Source organism: Cinclus cinclus, chromosome 3, assembly GCF_963662255.1.
Source record: "Cinclus cinclus chromosome 3, bCinCin1.1, whole genome shotgun sequence".
NCBI lineage: Eukaryota > Metazoa > Chordata > Aves > Passeriformes > Cinclidae > Cinclus > Cinclus cinclus.
This window is the reverse complement of record NC_085048.1, coordinates 4,231,570-4,248,928: the sequence shown is the minus strand read 5'-3', so window position 1 is coordinate 4,248,928 and position 17,359 is coordinate 4,231,570. Positions and strand designations below refer to the sequence as shown.

The window sequence follows — 17,359 nt, the reverse complement described above, 5'->3', positions numbered from 1 at the left end:
GGAGTTGCACTGCACTCCGAAAGGCTTAGGTTTTAATTAAAAGTTCATAATATAAACTATGATATATAAAAAGTCAATGGTCCTTGAATTATTAAGATGTAGCAGGGTTAAACAAACAAACAAAAAAAAAATAAAAAGGAGGAGGGGGAGGAAAGAGGAGGGAGCATTTAAGTTGTCCTTAATCGTGTTCATTTATGTCATGCAATAGATCTTGCAGATGTTGCCAAATTGCCACATTTTCAAAGGAAGAAATATAAAGCTTTATGGAATGCAAAGAAGTCTATGTTATATCAGTGTTTTATAAGATAACAAAACCAGTATTGCACCCCATATGCTTCACACCTCCTTTTGTTTTATTAGAAGACTATATAATTTGGAAGAATTTAATTTCCTTGTCGGTTGGGGGAAATAATAATAATAACAATAATAATAATAATAATAATAATAACAACAATAAAAAAAAATTCCCTCCTCCCCTAGTGAATGAATATAAATGAAAATAACAGGGACTCCAGTTTGGAATGACATGATTTATGTACGCGATTCTTTAATATCCAGTCAATTTGAATAGTGATGTTTTTATATCCACAGTCAGTTGAAGATGCCAATAACAGCGGTATGAACTTATTGGACCAGTCTGTCATTAAAAAAGGTATGGATTATTCCAACAAGCTAGACAAACTTTTACTGTGTAGCGATATCTTCATGATATATTTTGACTTTGGGGCAATGAGTTTCTCCGGGAAGCAGGCACCCATGGCAGCAAGATGAATAGTTGATTGGATCAGCAGATAGAGTGAAGGGATAAGACACGGAAAGGAAAAGTTTCTATCCCCGCCTCCCCCCGCCCTTCAAAGGGTTTAATTACACGAATGCTCTCTAATGGGGCACCCCGTGCTCCAGTGCGGTTCCCTCCGCCCCCCCTTCCCTCCTCTTCTCCCCCCGATAGCCTTCGGTGGGGACCCCTTGGCTTTTAATGGGGGAAGGGGTTGATTCCCTTTGGGCCGTAAATGCATTTCCCAGGCGAATCAGAGGCGGAGAGGAGAGCAAGAGATGCCCATGGAAAGGCAGACTCAGCCCCCTTCCCCTCTCCCTCCAAGATTCCCCCCTTCCCCCAAGATTCCCCCCTTCCCCATGTCCATTTTTTACTTCTTTCTACATATGCGCCCATGATTTAGTGTAACTGCAGAGCCACCCCATACTGTTAAAGCGAATGTGATATTAACAAATGTTTGCAGTCTCTTGTACAGCTGTAAGCAAAATAATTAACTAATTAAACTAATTAAATGTAATTACAATAACTCATTTTGGGCGTATTGCAGCTGCTTAATTTTTTTACATTTCTCTGACAGTCACTCGAAGATGCTTGGCGATTAGTGTTGTGTTATGCTGATAGACATTAAACAGATCACACGCTGCAAATGGAGGGAAAGCTATCTTTAATTATCTAAGGAGCTTCTATTTCTAGATTCAATTTTAAGTACCAGAGACGAGGTTTAAAAACGCTGTCCCTTATGCTTACTCTCAACGGCACTTATCTCCAGGACCTTGTTATTTGTTAAATGAGCACAAATAGTTTAACAGCGACGATTTTCTAGGATGTAAAGAAAAATAACAGGGAGGGTGTTTATCTAAAATGTGTTGAAGGCAGCATGAGGTCCTTCCGTGTATTTATTGTTTATTTTGTTGTTGGCTGTTTGTTTTGCTGAGGGGTTTTTTTTTGTGGTTTTTTTTGTTTGTTTTGTTTTGTTGTTGTTGTTGGGTTTTTTTTGTTTTTTTTTTTTTTAATTTGAATCTCCGTGTACGGTCTCTCTTTCACACACTAGATCAAGGTCTGGTTATTTGAGCGAGGACAAATGAAAACTTGAAGACCATTTGACAGCACCAATTATGACTATCGGTTGAAAGGTCGAAGGGTTTTGGGGTTTTCTTTTTTAAGAAGTAGAAAGTTATTTAACTTTTAAAAGGAAAAAAAAAAAGGTTGTATATTTCTGTTGTTTTGGTTCGGTTTGAATGTTTGGTGGGGGTTATACTCAAGGTCTGTAACCTGATGGTTTCTGGTTGTATTTTTTCTTTTTCTCACTCTCCTCCCTCTTCCCCACCCCCATTTGACACCTCATGCACTCCCTCTTGGGTGTATTTGATTAATTGGTACTTGATTTGTGGTGGAGAGATTCCTTTCTAAGGTTGTTCCGTGATGATCTTTTGCAGAATACACAATCAAAAATACTTTTAAAAATTTATTTATTATTATTTTTTTAACACACACGCACGCCTGTGTCTCTCCATCCTTCATCTGACGAGGACAGCAGAGACATCCGTGTGCGTGCTGGGAGGTGCAATTAGACAGCGACCAGCACTAGAATGTGAATGCCTGCAATTATTGCATATTAGGTATAGTTTTTTATATGTATTAGGCATCTATTTAGGTGTGCTTCATGTGTGAGGGCATTGCAAAGGCCCCAGATGGAGCAGCTGCTGCCTAAAGAGACCCAGCCCCATCGAGGTGGGATTACTTGTGCCTATTTGCAGCCAGAAGGGATACTCTGAGTCTACACATGATGAACAGGAGACACATGCTCTTTGGAAATAAAGTTACTTAAAAAGAGCCTGAGATGTATTTGCTACTGTTTAAAAGTCACTGTAGCAGCATTTCGTTCCTTAGAAGTAAGGCTGAGATCCAAGAAACTTTGGAGCATAAATGAATATTGTATTATTTTTTTAAATTTTTTTTGCACAGTGAGTTTCCTGGGTGCAGAGGAAGAGGAAAGGGTAATAAATAGCAGGTCACATTTGTGGCAGTCAATATTTAATCAGGACAAGGGAAGGAGCAACACAGAAAGCGTTTGGTATCAATTTCGCTTTGTTCCCTGCAGTTTGTAGCTGTGAGGGTGTACTTTGAAACAAGAACAAGTTATTTAAACTCTGAGCGTCCTTCTTGCAGGCAGATGGCACAGACAGACAGACAGGCACACAGGTATTGACAGATTTTTGTGCAGTGGAACACTCTCGTGACTCATATTTGGCTGACAAGGGTCACAGAGGGTCTGCGCCACCCAATCCCAGTTCAGTGCCTAAAATTCTTTAATTGCAAAGTAGTGGGAATAGCATGATGGGGACCTGAAGCCTAAACTTAATTATATCACCCAGGCTGTGTCTGCTCCTTTATGGCCTCTGAGGCCTGCAGAGGGAATTATCTCTCTATGCAAAAGGTTTGCCAAAATATTAAGGAAATGATATAGGATTCATACACGGCTATTGATTTATCTCACGTATCGATCCCACACAACAGATTACATATACCCAGGCTCTTGTTACGTTTGCTATCTGAGCTTACTTGACATTTCTGAAGTAATTTAGTTAAGAGGAAATGAGTTGTTCCCAGTAGAGAGAGCAAACGAGTGGAGTGAAGGTAGCCAGCGTGATAAATGGCTCTTTCATTTGGAGATCTCCAGAGCTCGTTTAAGGCTAATTTTCTGTATTAGCCCCCTTTGAGCTATTAATGCAATAGGCAGGGACCGTGGCCCCTTGTCTCTTAGCTGCCCCATTAGAGAGAGCATTAAGCTACCAAGCCTGAACTCCACCGTGGTGGTGGCGCTGAAATAATGAAAGGTGCTTTTTAAACTCCCCTAATCTAAACTGGCAGAGGGTGGTTAATACGATTTGAAGGGGGCTGGTCAATGAACAATCAATAAACTAATAATGAGAAGGATGCGGTACATTAACAGTCTAAAAATCCAACGAGACATTAAAAAATCATCTTTAACTCCCACTTCCATTAAGATTTGGGTGGTGGAAGTAGGAGGGAGGGAGCCAGATAAATCATCAAGACGATAATAATCACCAAGAACATTAATATCAGATTTAATTCAGCTTTCAGAGCTTACCGGCTGCACGTTTGGAGGCCTTTCCCTTGAATTGTGCTGAAATGAAGGGAAGGTTTGCCATGTGTCAGGAATAAAAGACCTGGTCCCCTTGTCAAATGTTCATCTGAAATTTCCTTGGCACTCTCTATGGTGAAAGAAGTTGTCCTTCTGCAAAACCTTACATGGCCTGAGTTCCAAGTTAATTTTTTGTGACTCTGGGGCACAGTCAGTGACCTTAAAATTATTCTGATCTATTTATTTACTTTCAGCCGTTTCTGACGATCGCCTGCACACGCACATCTGATTTAGCATGAAAGGCCATTTTAACTTGAAGATCTTAATTCATGGTCTTGCAAACACGCTCCGTTGTTCTTATTTTAAGGAAACACATGAAAGAAAGTGTCTTAACCTTTTGTTTTTAGCTGTTAATAATCCAGCACGAGTTTCCACCCCACCCCTTGGAGCAGCGGATAAATGATTTACTGAGAGCCACTCTGGCCTCAGCTTTTCAGGTGATAGATCTGGGGCTCAAGAGATGCTGCTTCAACTCCACTCAGTTTCGTGCTCATTCCTGGGTTACCCACTGACCCTGAGGATCCCCTTTAATTAAATGCAAAACGGTTTCGAGGGAATATATTCCACCTTGGAATTTAGTCCCGGCTTTCAGGGGACGGGGACTGCGGTGGTGGAGACGGGCGGGAGAGGAGGGCACCAGGGGGACAGAAGGAAATGCGAGATGAACACGCACTTTTTGTACTTGTTCCTTAAAATTAAGATGAGATCCGGGTCTCTTTAGTTTCAGCTTCTAAGACGCTTTAGGCTTCCCGGACGTTTTAGGCTTGGTTGCTGAGTCAGACCTAGTCACCACTTGCAGCAAAGTCCTGATGTTAACACGGACAAAGAACTTTTTACTCATTTAAACTCCAGCAGGAAGAGTTAAAAAAAAAAAAAAAAAAAAGAAAAATTGAAAGTAGTTTGATAGTTTATAACTAATTAAGTTGTCCACGACGTTTTTAATAAGAAATATTTCTTCTGATTGATTATTTGACTGACTGTTCGACTGCCATATTATTCAGCTGGGTTATTGCAATGACATCCATAGCTTAAACCCTTATTAAACAGCTGTTTTCAGGACATAAATATATTATTTCTTTAGTTTTACTGTCGTCAAAACAGCTTTTTTTTCCACTCATTTTCCATTTGTGCATTCACATTTGTGCGCATTTTCACACGTTTGTGGCGAGCAGCCCAACCGAAAACCACAAAAAAAAAAAAAAAAAAAAAGCCTAAGACTTAATGTATGCACAGAAAATTGTAAACATGTAAAGAACTGAAAGCTTCACGCTGAGTTTCGCCATGCTCCATTTCCCCACCATTTCCTGCTGTCGTTCTAAAGCGATCTCACTCATCTAGAGATCCCGTTTGCAGGAACAGTATGCTTATAATTACTAACAAATCAAGCGGCTACTGTTGCTCTCCCGGTTTATTGATAAGCTGAAGAGAAATGGAAGGGGGAGATATGACAAAGAGGATGGAAGTAACCACAGGAGGAAAGAAAGGGGGGGGGGGGGGGAAAGAGTGAGGAAAAAGAGATATAGGGATGAAAACGAGAGACAAAGGAGGTAGAGAAGTATAAATGAAGGCAGAATGGGGAAGGCAAAGATTTTGGAAGGGGGAATTATGTATTTGTGAGTGCTCACACCCACGGAGCAAGTAGAGTTTGGGTGTGAAAGAAAATCGAACAGTTTCTGCTGGGGATGACAAGAACTAAATGGGATAAAGTGAAAGCAGGAGTGGTGGGGATGCTGTGTGGGTACGTGTGTGTTATTCTGTGTCATTTCAGCAGTTGTGGCAGTCCCTGACCAACTGGGGAAGTTGACATTGGCTAAAAATATCCTCTATTGCATTCGGATTTATTTACGTAGGCGCAGGGATTTGACACATGCAGCTGCACGCACGGACGTGGAGATCTCCTCACCCACAAAAGCTCCACGTTCTGTTATCTCTGCTGATGTCTGGGCTTTGTCTGAAAAGCTCCAGCCATGATAAACATATAGATATGATATAGATAGAGATAATTCATTCCATGGCAAACACTTTTTGCAGGCAGCGTTAGGTAATTTACAGAAGATATAGAGCCTAGATAGAATAGATCTCTCTGAAGCTATGAAATTGCAATAGATATGCTTACACCGCCTGGCAAGCCTCTCAAACGGGTTCAGAGCTCTCATGGGTTTGTTCATACCGTCCTTTTCAGGGAAACACTGCGAGGAAAAGCAGCTGAGGAGCTCTTCCAGCAAGGAAGGGAGCCAGCCTGCTTCCCAAAAGCAATTTGCAAGGGGGAAAACAAAACCAACCCGAGCACGTGAAAACCCATAATTCAAAGGTTAACTAATGTAATGAGTGCTCTAAAAGGCCAAAGCGAGCGGGGTGAGGTACATTTAAGCATTGCACGGGTCCTTCTCTCTTTAGTGAGTTTGGACTAAGATCAGATGTTCTTGGAATTGCTGCCTCTTGTTTAATTTCTCAGTTCACTGGACAGTGACCTGATAAACTGGTCACTAAATATAGCCACGGTAAAGGTGTACTCGAACCGCAGAGCCCGTGTGTTTGTCCCAAGAAAAAAAAAAAATGCCAGTCGTGAAAATCTGTCTGGCAGTGCTTTAATCCAACTTTTTTCCCCTTTAATTTCTTTTTTTTTCTACTTGATGCTTCACTCAAACAGATAATTGTGCATGAAATAAGAGATATATTTATGTGTAATGAGGGGGGAAATACAAATAGCATTTTTTGTTCCGCTGGTACTGCCTCTGATATACAAACGAATCTTTTCCTATAAATCATTGGCAAAAAAAAAAATTCCTAATAATATCAATGGAAGCAGGAGCGGGCCTCTAACTCTTTTATAACTGTTTCTGAGCCATTCTCAAACTATTTGAAACTGCCTTTATGAGCTACACGAAGTGTCTAACTAAAAATAATAGAGAAATAGGAATCCATTTCACTTTCTGATTCCCTGAAGTCAAGCCACTCAAAATAATTTGTTTATACTGGAGACTATATACAAGGCATACGCAGCAATATGTATATCTAAAATCGACATGCCTTTTGGTTTTTAGCTGTTATAGAGCTTTTATTGTGGGGGTCTGGTCTGGCAGTAGGAAATGATCTGCAATAAAAACAGTGAAACACGGTTGTGTCTATTCCATGCACTGAGGTTATAAAATTGGCAATTGCCCAGTAGTTAGCACTTGGTAATATATTAGGATACCCGATCTTATTGTTTAGCAGCTCCAGACGACTTAAATATCCGCTCAACCCTAATGGTTTGATTCTCCAGATATGTTGCAAATAAACAGGGCTTTTATGACTTAACTGACATGTATTATAACTACCTAAATAGCTGGCATATGTGCATAATAGAACCTTATTATTTGCCGAACTGGGTTTGCAATTGATTGAGTGGAAACGGGAGATTGTGGAGCAGTATCTGCTTGAAGAGGGTGTGTAATCAATTAGTCTTCTCCTCTGAAACATGCCCGCTGGACAGCCAGGGCTCTCCCACTAGCAAAACCCCCAATTTCAGCATATATTCTCTGTAAGGAAACGTGTATTGCCGTGGATGCGAGAGGAAGCTGCAGTAGCAGCTGTCAGCTCTTGTTAACTCCTGCATAAAACATACCTTAAGTATGGTTTGTTATCAATTACTTGCAGAAACGAAACAACTGGGAAAATGCAACGAGGCTCCCTATAAATTAAAGTGATTGGGTGATTGATTAGAGCACCTGCTGTAAATCATAACAGTTACACACAATTATAAGGGAGCTATTTAAGTTCATTTGTAAACAAAATTCATGTCACGGGGGAATTGCTCTCAGTTTTAGTTTAGTCATTTTTTTTGTTTTGTTTATTTCTGAGTGTGTCTGGTTGCTATTATAGGAATTTGTTCGTTATAATCCCTTGGTCACTCTTAAAATAACCTCACTCGTTTCTCAGAGAAAAGAAATACCTTTTATCTTGGAGACAACAACGTGATTTTATTTTGTTTAGTTTCCCTATATCATTCCTCTTTTACTTTTCCCTATAACTACCTATAAATACGTGTTGCAGTAACTAAATCAGTTTTATTCATGGGCAGGAGAGTTCCTATTACTTCACGGACAGCACAATATGATCAGAGTGGAGAGCACCATGGTTAGACCAGATTTTTTTTTTTTCCTGGTGTTCATTTTTCTCAAGGAAAAGACTCATTTTATTTCATAAACCAGACTTAATAAAAACACAAAGCAATAACAGAGCTGTCTTCTCATTGCTGTATCCTCCAGCCTTGATACTTATTTAAGACAGCAACTCCCTTCGTGCAGTGAATTTATTCCTGGCTCAGCTTAGCAGTAATGGAAACATTAGCCAAAAAAAAGTAAATTTTCCTCTTTTTTTCCCCTCCAGAAAGGCGCTGTCCGTTGTACAAAAGGCATCGGGGGGCTCTGGGTGAGACACAGGCTCAAACCCGAAAGTTGCCAGGTGCTTGCCAATATGTATTTTATTTCCCAATGATCAAACCCTGCATAGAGGCTGTACTGTACCACCCTTCTCTCCATCCATCATTCATGGAGCACTTTCCTAGAGGTTGGGGGAGCAGCACCCTTTAGGTTGCTGGAGGTAGCCAGAGATTCAAACTCCCTTTCATTTTGCTGTTCTGTGCATGTCAGAGAGACTGTGGTTTATCCTGTGCTCCTTCGTGGCGTGATGGTTTCTCTCTCCCCTCCTCCCCTTTTCTTTCTCCAGTTCCGGTTCCTCCAAAATCTGTTACTTCTTTGATGATGAATAAAGATGGCTTCCTGGGTGGAATTTCAGTCAATACCGGAGAGGTGTTTTGCTCTGTACCTGGCCGCTTGTCTTTGCTTAGCTCAACTTCAAAGTATAAAGTAACTGTGGGAGAAGTTCAAAGACGCCTTTCCCCTCCAGAGTGTCTGAACGCATCCCTCCTAGGAGGAGTACTTAGAAGGTAAGAGGCTGGGGGCAAACGTGTGCATGTGTCTGGGTCCCCATGCATGCACCAGAAATCCTTGGTCAACAGTAGAGATGTTTTCAGATACGCACTGATGCTGCCGCCAGAGCCTCTCTGTGTGATGCTGGTGGTAAGGCAAAAAAATGTGCCGTGTTCAAACATTGGGATGAATGTATGGAGAGTAGGGAAAGGTTTGGCCTTGTTTAGCCGCAAATGGAGGAACTGAGACAGAAAGATTTTCTCCTCGTCCATGCACACACTTTCTATCTCTGCTCCTCCTCACACTTCACTCTTAGAAAGTGGACAAAATCAAATGCCATGATGAGCATGTTTCGGGCTGAATACTAGAATTTCAGGACCTAATGTATTTCTAGGGATTTCCCAGATAAACCCATGAGGCCTGCTCTATATGACAATAACGATCAGGCAGTTATGTCAATTATGAGGCGTGGATTTGATAGGCAAACTGCAAGGTAGGCAAGTACCTGACTAAAGAAATGCCACCAACAGATAGCTCTGAAAGTCAGAAACTTGGTGCTTCACACAGAGAAAGTTGCTACAGCTCACAGCTGGTCTCAAAGAGGCCTTTGTTGCTTAATATTTGTGCAAATCACCCGCTAATGTCCTGGTGGATTTTTGCTGAAGACCTCAAAATAGTTGACATTGTTGGTACTGAAGAAAGTGGGGAGCAAGGACTAACCTTGAGGTCCGGTTGCCACTCCATCATAACAAAGAGGCAGACTGTGCTTTTAAGTAGAAGCAATCAGAATTTAAGTTCTAAGGCCATTAGCCGGAAAGGCTACCAGGGAGAAAGGACTTTTTCTTCTTGGCAAGTGCCTGAGGGACTGTGAAATGTCAGCACGGCTTGTCTGTAGGAAAGGTGAGCTCAGGCTCTACCTCCAGTCACAACAGGGGAGAAGCCATGAGGTAACAATGCGTGGCACCTGTTCACACACTCAGGCTGGGAAGGTACAAGATTTCATTTTCTGTGTGTGAGGTAGACACCAGGCTGGAATAAAAATCATAACTTTTGGACAGGGACAGATGCATGCAAATTGACAATGTATAAACTTCAGATCGTGTTTAAAAGTTACTAATCTTATAGGAGGAAATATCTTGAAATCTCGTCTAGCAGCAGCTGGGATACTTTGGCTCTAAGGTGCTTTAAAATGAAGTTGATGTTTGGGGTTCCCCCCTCGCCCTCTCAAAAAATTCCGTGATGATGTCAGGGGCTCTGGCTCCGTATCTGGAGATGAGGGGGGAAAGTTCTGCTACATGTGGTCAGTCACCCAAATATACACGTGAGACTTAGGGACTCCTAAAATAGCTGCTGTTCCATGTGAACGTCTGTAATCGTTGTTCAGCTGCCAGGGAGAGCAGCAGAGATTTTTACTTACAGATGCTAACCTGCCTGCTCCTTCTGTACAACTGCAAATGGAGCAGGGAGAACATCTGAGAGATGTTCTGTAGAAAATATAATTACCAAGGTAAAGAAGCATTATTATTGAACTTCAGCAGATTTCTGGACGTGGCCCAAGCCATAATTATTGGCTGCTGCTGACTTCAGTTCCTATCTTGAATCTAAATTTTAAACAAGATTTTAGTTCAGAGCAGACGAAATATAGAAAGCTGCTCTCTTGCAGTTCTGCCATCCAGCCCTATTTACTTCGATATAAAATAGTGGGAAGCCAGTCTGGCTTCTCTGTAGCTTCTGGTTTCCTTTCTCTAAGTGTGACTTCTAATTCTTAAACAAATTTTAAATAAGAATTAAGAGAGAGTTGGTGTAGACTTTGTTTTTAGGTGCCAAAACTCTCCCTGACTTCGCAGGTGGCAAGATTTCATCGCCGGGGGTTTACATATGTATGGGTGTTCGAACAATAGCTCTGAATTTCCCATGTATAGCTCACTCATCCTTTTATTGCCCTTATCAGTAACCTCCGACAGATATTCCAATCTTCCCCCAGGAAATCCATTCCCTCTCTATAACGCACCCTGCCTCAGGTGAGCTGTTCCCCTCAGCATCGCCTCCTCGCACCAAAACACGCTCACAGGCGGGAAACAGTTTAATAAATATTCCCCTCCTTTTCAATTTATCCACAGGCGCACACACATTTCCTTCGAACTTTTCAGATTTTTTTTTTTTTTTTTAACCCTTCGTCTTGTTCTGGCTCTTTCCTGGAATAACAGAGGGTTTAATCCTCCTCTAGCTTCCTGCCCATCCCTTTACTACATCTTAATCCAAGTTGGTATCATACCCACTTGCTCTCTAGATCAGAATCTTTCCATTAATTATCGCTGTTTGGCGTTATTTGATTTCCCTGGATAAAAGCGGGAGAAAAGTGGGTTCATCCCCACTTCTACCCCTGGGAGAAATTAAGAAAATCTTAGCAAACCAGAGCAGAAATCAACACCCCCAGAGTCCTTAACATCGAGTGGAAATCCTCCCAGGCTTCGCTGACTGCGCAGACTAAACGTTTCTTCCAGGAACACTGCGGGGTTAATCACGATGTTAATTTCTTTGCAATTCTAGAGCCAAATCGAAAAACGGGGGGAGATCTTTGCGAGAAAGGCTAGAAAAAATCGGTTTGAATTTACCAGCCGGCAGGCGTAAGGCCGCAAATGTCACTTTACTCACCTCCCTGGTGGAAGGTAAGCCGAGAGTCGCAGCTCCTTTCACACCCCTGCCTGCTCTGAGCTCCTGTCTGACATTCACACATCAAAAAAAAAACCCCACAAACAAAACCAAAAAGCCCTCAAACATGCAAGTAAAAAGAACATTCAAAAAACCCCCAAACAAACAAAAAAACAACAAATAAAAAAACCAACCAAACAAAAAAAATACCCAAAACTTTCGAGTTCAGCTGCGAAAATCCTGTAGAGGTAAAAATCGGGGGTGGGTTAAGAGGAGCACCGTCACAGTTAAGGAAGCCATTCCCAAAAATGAAGACATTGGCTCGACGATCACTGATCCCTCTTGTTGGCAAGAGTGAGGGAGTGTGTCTGTGTGTGTACATGTGGATATATGCGCGTACATTTGTGTGCATGTGTAACTCTGCAGGGCAGTCCCATTCCTCGTGCTATTAATTTCCACCCTGTGATCTCCGACGCCAGGTCTACTCCTCCATCCTCTCGTTAATTCGCTCCTCCTGAACTGATTTATGGTCACTACAAGATGCTCAGTGAGGAAAAATAATACGAAATTACTTTTTTTTTTTTTTCTTTTTTCTTTTTTTTTGTGGAAGCAAGCAGAGCAATTGAACAGTTAAGAAAAGTAGCAGAGCTCGGTTTCCCTTAGGTGGCTGGAGCTGAACAAAGAGACCAGGTACTCCTAAGGAAGGAGAGAGGGAAGGACAGGCTGAAGGTTTCAAGTCATTTCAAGTCAACTAATGTCATTTTGGTGGCCAGCGTGTTTCTTTGATTTGTGGTTACTGTATCGACAAGGAAAAGTTTAGCGCCACTAATAAGTTTAGGGTTATGCGCGCGTTTATGCTAAGAGAAGTTGGACTTCCTCCAAAAAAAACCTAACAGGAATAATATGGATGCAATTATGAATTATATGTATCTGCATTACACATACACACCGAGAGGCGTATATAAATAATCCACTTATCTCTTCTGCGTATAAAGCAAGCACAAATATTTGCTCTAGATATTAACTTTTCGACTCTTGATTGAGTTATGTGAGCGACAAGACCCTGCCGCTTACAGAGCTGCAGGAAGGCTCGCGAAAAGAGCTGGGGGGAGAGAGCTGCTGCTGGTACCCGCAAGTGGGTGATGCCGAGAGCCAAGGCTCAGTGTGGGTTAGGGGCATAGTGTCTCGCTAGAGAAGGTGAGAAACATTTCGGGGGGCACAGTTGCCCTTGAGAGCCCTGTTAGTGCAGCTTGACCCCGCGGTGTGTGCGGAACACCGCTCACTCTGCTCGCAGCAGCACCAGCCCCTCCCCGAGCCTGGTGTGGGGCTCAAAAGCCGGTGGGGTTGTGTAGTGATGCCAAGATCTATGTCAAGTGTGCAGTAAGGTGTACACTCCCCTCCTCTCCCCTGATTCCCGTACAAATCAACAGTTTGCCTCCAGAGAGTTCCCTCCTTTTGGAAGAGCTGCACCTGATGGAGTTTTATCTCCTCTTTTTTTTTTTTTTTTTTTTTTTTTTTTGTTTGTTTGGTTTTTTTTCCTCCTTCCTGCCAGCAGCCAGGTTTAGCACAGCTGCTCCTGTATCGCAGGAACAGGAACGCTCCGGCCGGTCCCGGCCCCCGTTGCCCGAACGCTGCCTGGGATGACCCTGCCCGGCTCGGGAACCCCCGCTCCAGGCTCTGCCGGGGGCCCTCGCCTTCATTAACCGGTTTGGTGATTAGCGAGAAGCATTGCAGAGCAGGAGATGACGTTGGAAAGCAACTCCTGATAGTTAAAAATAACGCGGTCCTGGAGTTATTAGACATACCTGCTTCTGGAAATCTTCCCCCTCGTCCCTCGGGCGATGCTTTAAAGGCTTTAACGCTTTATTCTAGAGGGGCTGAGCTGTAATCTGGTGGAATCCCTCTAGAGTCTGAGGGTTTTTTCCCAACTCCTCTTTTCCCCCTTTCTGCAGCTACTGTCTTCTTGTGGCATGAAGTACATCAGTAGGAGTTGGATGACACAAACCTCTGTAGGCAAGAAACCTGAAACCAGGCAGGCAGGAAAAGTGAATTAGAATTAGAGTTAGAATAATAATTATTTTGTTCACAGAAAGAGTTGTCATTAGTTGTTATCTTTCCACCCGGAATTCTTGTTTCATGATGGTCAGTTAAAAATGAGGGTAGTTCAATTGCCATCGGGCTAAATGCAAATATCTCCATAATTTTACAGATGTGGTGGTAACTGTGATAATAATGCGAGCGGCCTGTGTGTGGATAAAGTGTGTCTATAACGTACCACGATGAATTAACATTGATATTAATAATATATCCACATCTGTAAAATTTTGGACAATAATCTGAGGTATTGAAACAAGAATGGTTTCTCTGCTCTTCAGAGAAGTTTGGGTCCTTTGTTTTTCAGGATTTGACCAGTTTCCTCTCGCATTTTCCTTTGGTCCAGTTAATTTTAAAGCTGTGTGTGTGTGTGTATGCGTGGCAGGTGTGTGTGTGAACTCTTCCCTCCGTTCTGCACAAGCAGCTGAGGGGCACTGACCGACACGAGTGCAGCGCAGCAATGACAAATCTCATCACCCAAAATCTGTCCCATCGACTCTTGTCCCCAAAATAGGGCGGGTGGGGGGAAAACACAAAACTGGAGCCTGTCCCTGAGGTGGAAGGGATGATGACAGGTTTTCAAACATGGCCCAAAGGAGCCGGAGTCCCCCAGGGCTCTGCCCAGTGTCCCGGTGGGTCGGAGCCAACCCAGCCCGGGGCCGGCGGTGCCCGGAGTGTTAATTCCCGTCTCGTTCCCTCCAGGTGAGGCCGTTCATTTAGCTCGGGATTTTGGGTACATCTGTGAAACGGAGTTCCCAGCCAAAGCTGTTTCTGAGTACCTGAACAGACAGCACACGGACCCCAGCGACCTCCACTCCAGGAAAAACATGCTGCTTGCTACAAAGTGAGTGCCAAGTTAACTCATCCCCTTCTGCCCTTCTCGGAGAAATTCCTCCCTGTCATCAAACTCCTCCACTGAGCCCGTTTGGAAAGCAGAGGGAATTTCCAGGCTCCAAATTCCAGCAGCCCCGCGGGGAGGAAGGATGCTCGAATTGCCCAAAGGACCTCCACACACCTTTGCAGTGGGGTTCCTGCTAACAGACCCTGGCCCGACAGGGGATGTAGGCGATGCTCCCCTAGATGTTGTACATCACTTCCAAGCTAAAGCTATCCCCAGTTAAATAATTTTTATGTAAAGAGGACCAAAAATTTATAATTTGTTTCCACAGTGTGTTTGTCCCTCCTGCTGCTCACACACACCTGTCTGTCTGCTACTAAATTACAATGGCTTTCCCATATGATTTAATTAAAAATATCTATTAAAAAAAAGGAAATAAAGAAGAAAAAAAAAAGCCCACCATCATGCACTGCTCATGATTCTCGACTTGCCCCCCCCCCCCCCACCCCCCACAACCCATCTCTCTCCCTCGGGACTTTTTCGGTGGGTGTGCTGTATGTGATGATTTACACCAGGCTGTGCCTCCCAGGCTACTCACTGGATGCTTCATGGTCTGCTCGGGTACTCGGCAGTGGGTGCTGAGTGTTCACACATCTTCGTCTGCCAGGGAAAAAGAAAAAAAAGGGGGGAGGGAAAGAAAATAAAGAAGAATCCCATCCCAAACAGCTCTCATTTATTTCATGCTCTCGGACGTGGGTTGCCTCCGATGACAGTGTAATTTAAAGAAATATATGGAGGGTTGAAAAATCATTTGCTCAAATTTGTCCAGATGTTTCTTAGACGTGATTGGAATTTGATTGCCCTTTTCCGCAGGGTCAGAACATATTAATGTCCCAGAACTTTAATTGCTCGCAGACCCTACTTCGCTCTTTGAAGATGTAAAATGTTGGACTCATTACTGTTTGTTCTCCAAATTCAAAGTTTCCTCTCTTGCACTTTCTTAATGGATAATACACATAGAAGTAGACCTTTATCTTTCCCCACCTCTGAAACCTTTAACCCACTGGGAATTTCAGAGAATTTCAGAGGAAGAGAGCTGAATGTCTTTTTTAAGGGTTTCTTTTTCCTTTTTTTTTTTTTTTTTTTTTAATTCTGGTCTTTTTTATCTCCAGTCCCTTGGTAGGCACCTGTCTTAAAAAACTGATTCCTTTGGGTGCCTTAAATAAACTATTCCTGTGGGAACTCCACCAGCCTCCAGGGTTTCTGTGTTGCCCAGGCACCTGTTGACTTGCAGGTCTTTTGGACCAGAGTAATTCAAAAGAAAATGTTTGTGTGTGAATTCATTAGGAAAATCATATCTGATTTTTCAAAAGTGCAGACAAACAACCAAGAGCCAGATGTTAACTCTGATGTGTTAATTGGGGTGCCATGCCCCCAGAATAAAATGGCAAGTGCTCACTTGGCTTCTCATGCCCTGAATAAGCCAGCATGGAGTCCCCAAATCATAATTTTTCTCAATGAGGTGGCCCAGCCTGAACAATCTCAGAGAGGCTGTGTTTAACCCTTCCCTGCACCAGGTCCCTGTGCCACCCAATAGCTCTCAGTGTATGGCTGTGTTTTCCTTCAGGGAGAGTATTTCTGGGAGCTGCTTTGAGCCAGGGTCAGGCCTCCAGGAGGATGGGTGCTTGGCAGATCCAGGGCATGTTTCCTTTTCAGCCTGGTTGTTCCTGAAGGCACTAGGCAGGGCTGGTTTTTCACAGTGCTTCAGAAACATCCCTGTGGCTGCTGGAGAGATTTGAATCTCCAGAACCGGTGTTATCTCCTGAAGAACATCATTCTGAGCAGGGAGCTGCTGGCTCGCCATGGCTGGTTCCCAGGAAATGCTGGGGGAAATGATAGAGGCAAAAAGGTCCCATCCCATGTCTTGGGATCTCTTTTGGCCTGAACCGGCCCTTTGGTTGTCACAGAGAACTGTTGGATGAGCCTAACACCCACTCTTCTCTCCCTCTCTTTGCCTTTCTCTCTTCCCTGCAGGCAACTTTGTAAAGAATTTACAGATCTCTTGGCCCAGGACAGGACGCCCATTGGAAACAGCCGGCCTACCCCAATTTTGGAACCGGGCATTCAGAGCTGCTTGACTCACTTCAGCCTCATCACTCACGGCTTTGGGGCCCCCGCTATCTGCGCTGCCCTTACAGCCCTCCAAAACTACCTGACTGAAGCTCTCAAAGGCATGGACAAGATGTTCTTGAACAACAACACTGCTAACAGGCACACATCTGGCGAAGGACCAGGTAGTAAAACTGGAGACAAGGAAGAGAAACACAGAAAATGAGAGAGAGAGAGAGAGAGAGAGAGAGAGAGAGGAAAAAACATTAGAATGAAAGAAAGGAAAAAAAAAAGTTAAATAAATAAAAGGAGAAGAGAGAGAGATAACCTTTTAAAACAAAATCGTCTTAATTTTAGCTTTAAAAATACTGGATTGGGCTTTGGAAGAATTCTATTAAGTAGGACAAAATAATAATAATAATAAATTAAAAAATAATAAAAGAAAGACAATAATTTAAGATTAGAGGAGCACAATGGCGCAAGACCAGTGGTTCAGAGTCTCTTGCCAGGAACATGTGAAGACAACCACCAGGATTTTTTTCCCCACTTCTGTTCTTTCACATTTTTTAAATAATGATTGGGGGGGGGGAGGGGAATATAATAATAATTAATAATAATAATAATAATAAAAGAAAGAAATGAATAACTTATTGGAAGAAATCGGAGAAACATTTTTGGTGTCAGTGCTTTGATTTCTTGAGCTGCACGGTCTGTCTTGCTATCATTTTTTTTTATTATTATTATTTTATTCCTTTTCTTTCTGTTTTGAGCAACGTCCTGTCTCCACCTAGACTAAAACATTCTTCCAGAGC

The 17,359-nt window shown here is 42.8% G+C and overlaps 1 protein-coding gene across 2 annotated transcripts in view; it reads left to right on the top strand.

Annotated features, from left to right (window-relative positions):
• The window catches only part of TFAP2B (transcription factor AP-2 beta), a 28,018-nt gene extending 10,935 nt beyond the window's left edge, over nt 1-17,083 (top strand). For both annotated transcript variants that reach the window (XM_062489612.1, XM_062489611.1), the window contains 5 exons: nt 592-652; nt 8,652-8,871; nt 11,405-11,523; nt 14,303-14,444; nt 16,473-17,083. In XM_062489612.1, coding sequence (XP_062345596.1) covers nt 592-652; nt 8,652-8,871; nt 11,405-11,523; nt 14,303-14,444; nt 16,473-16,773 — 843 coding nt within the window. In that variant the 3' untranslated portion in view covers nt 16,774-17,083. The remainder of the gene's footprint in view (nt 1-591; nt 653-8,651; nt 8,872-11,404; nt 11,524-14,302; nt 14,445-16,472) is intronic.
• Nucleotides 17,084-17,359: the final 276 nt, after the last annotated feature.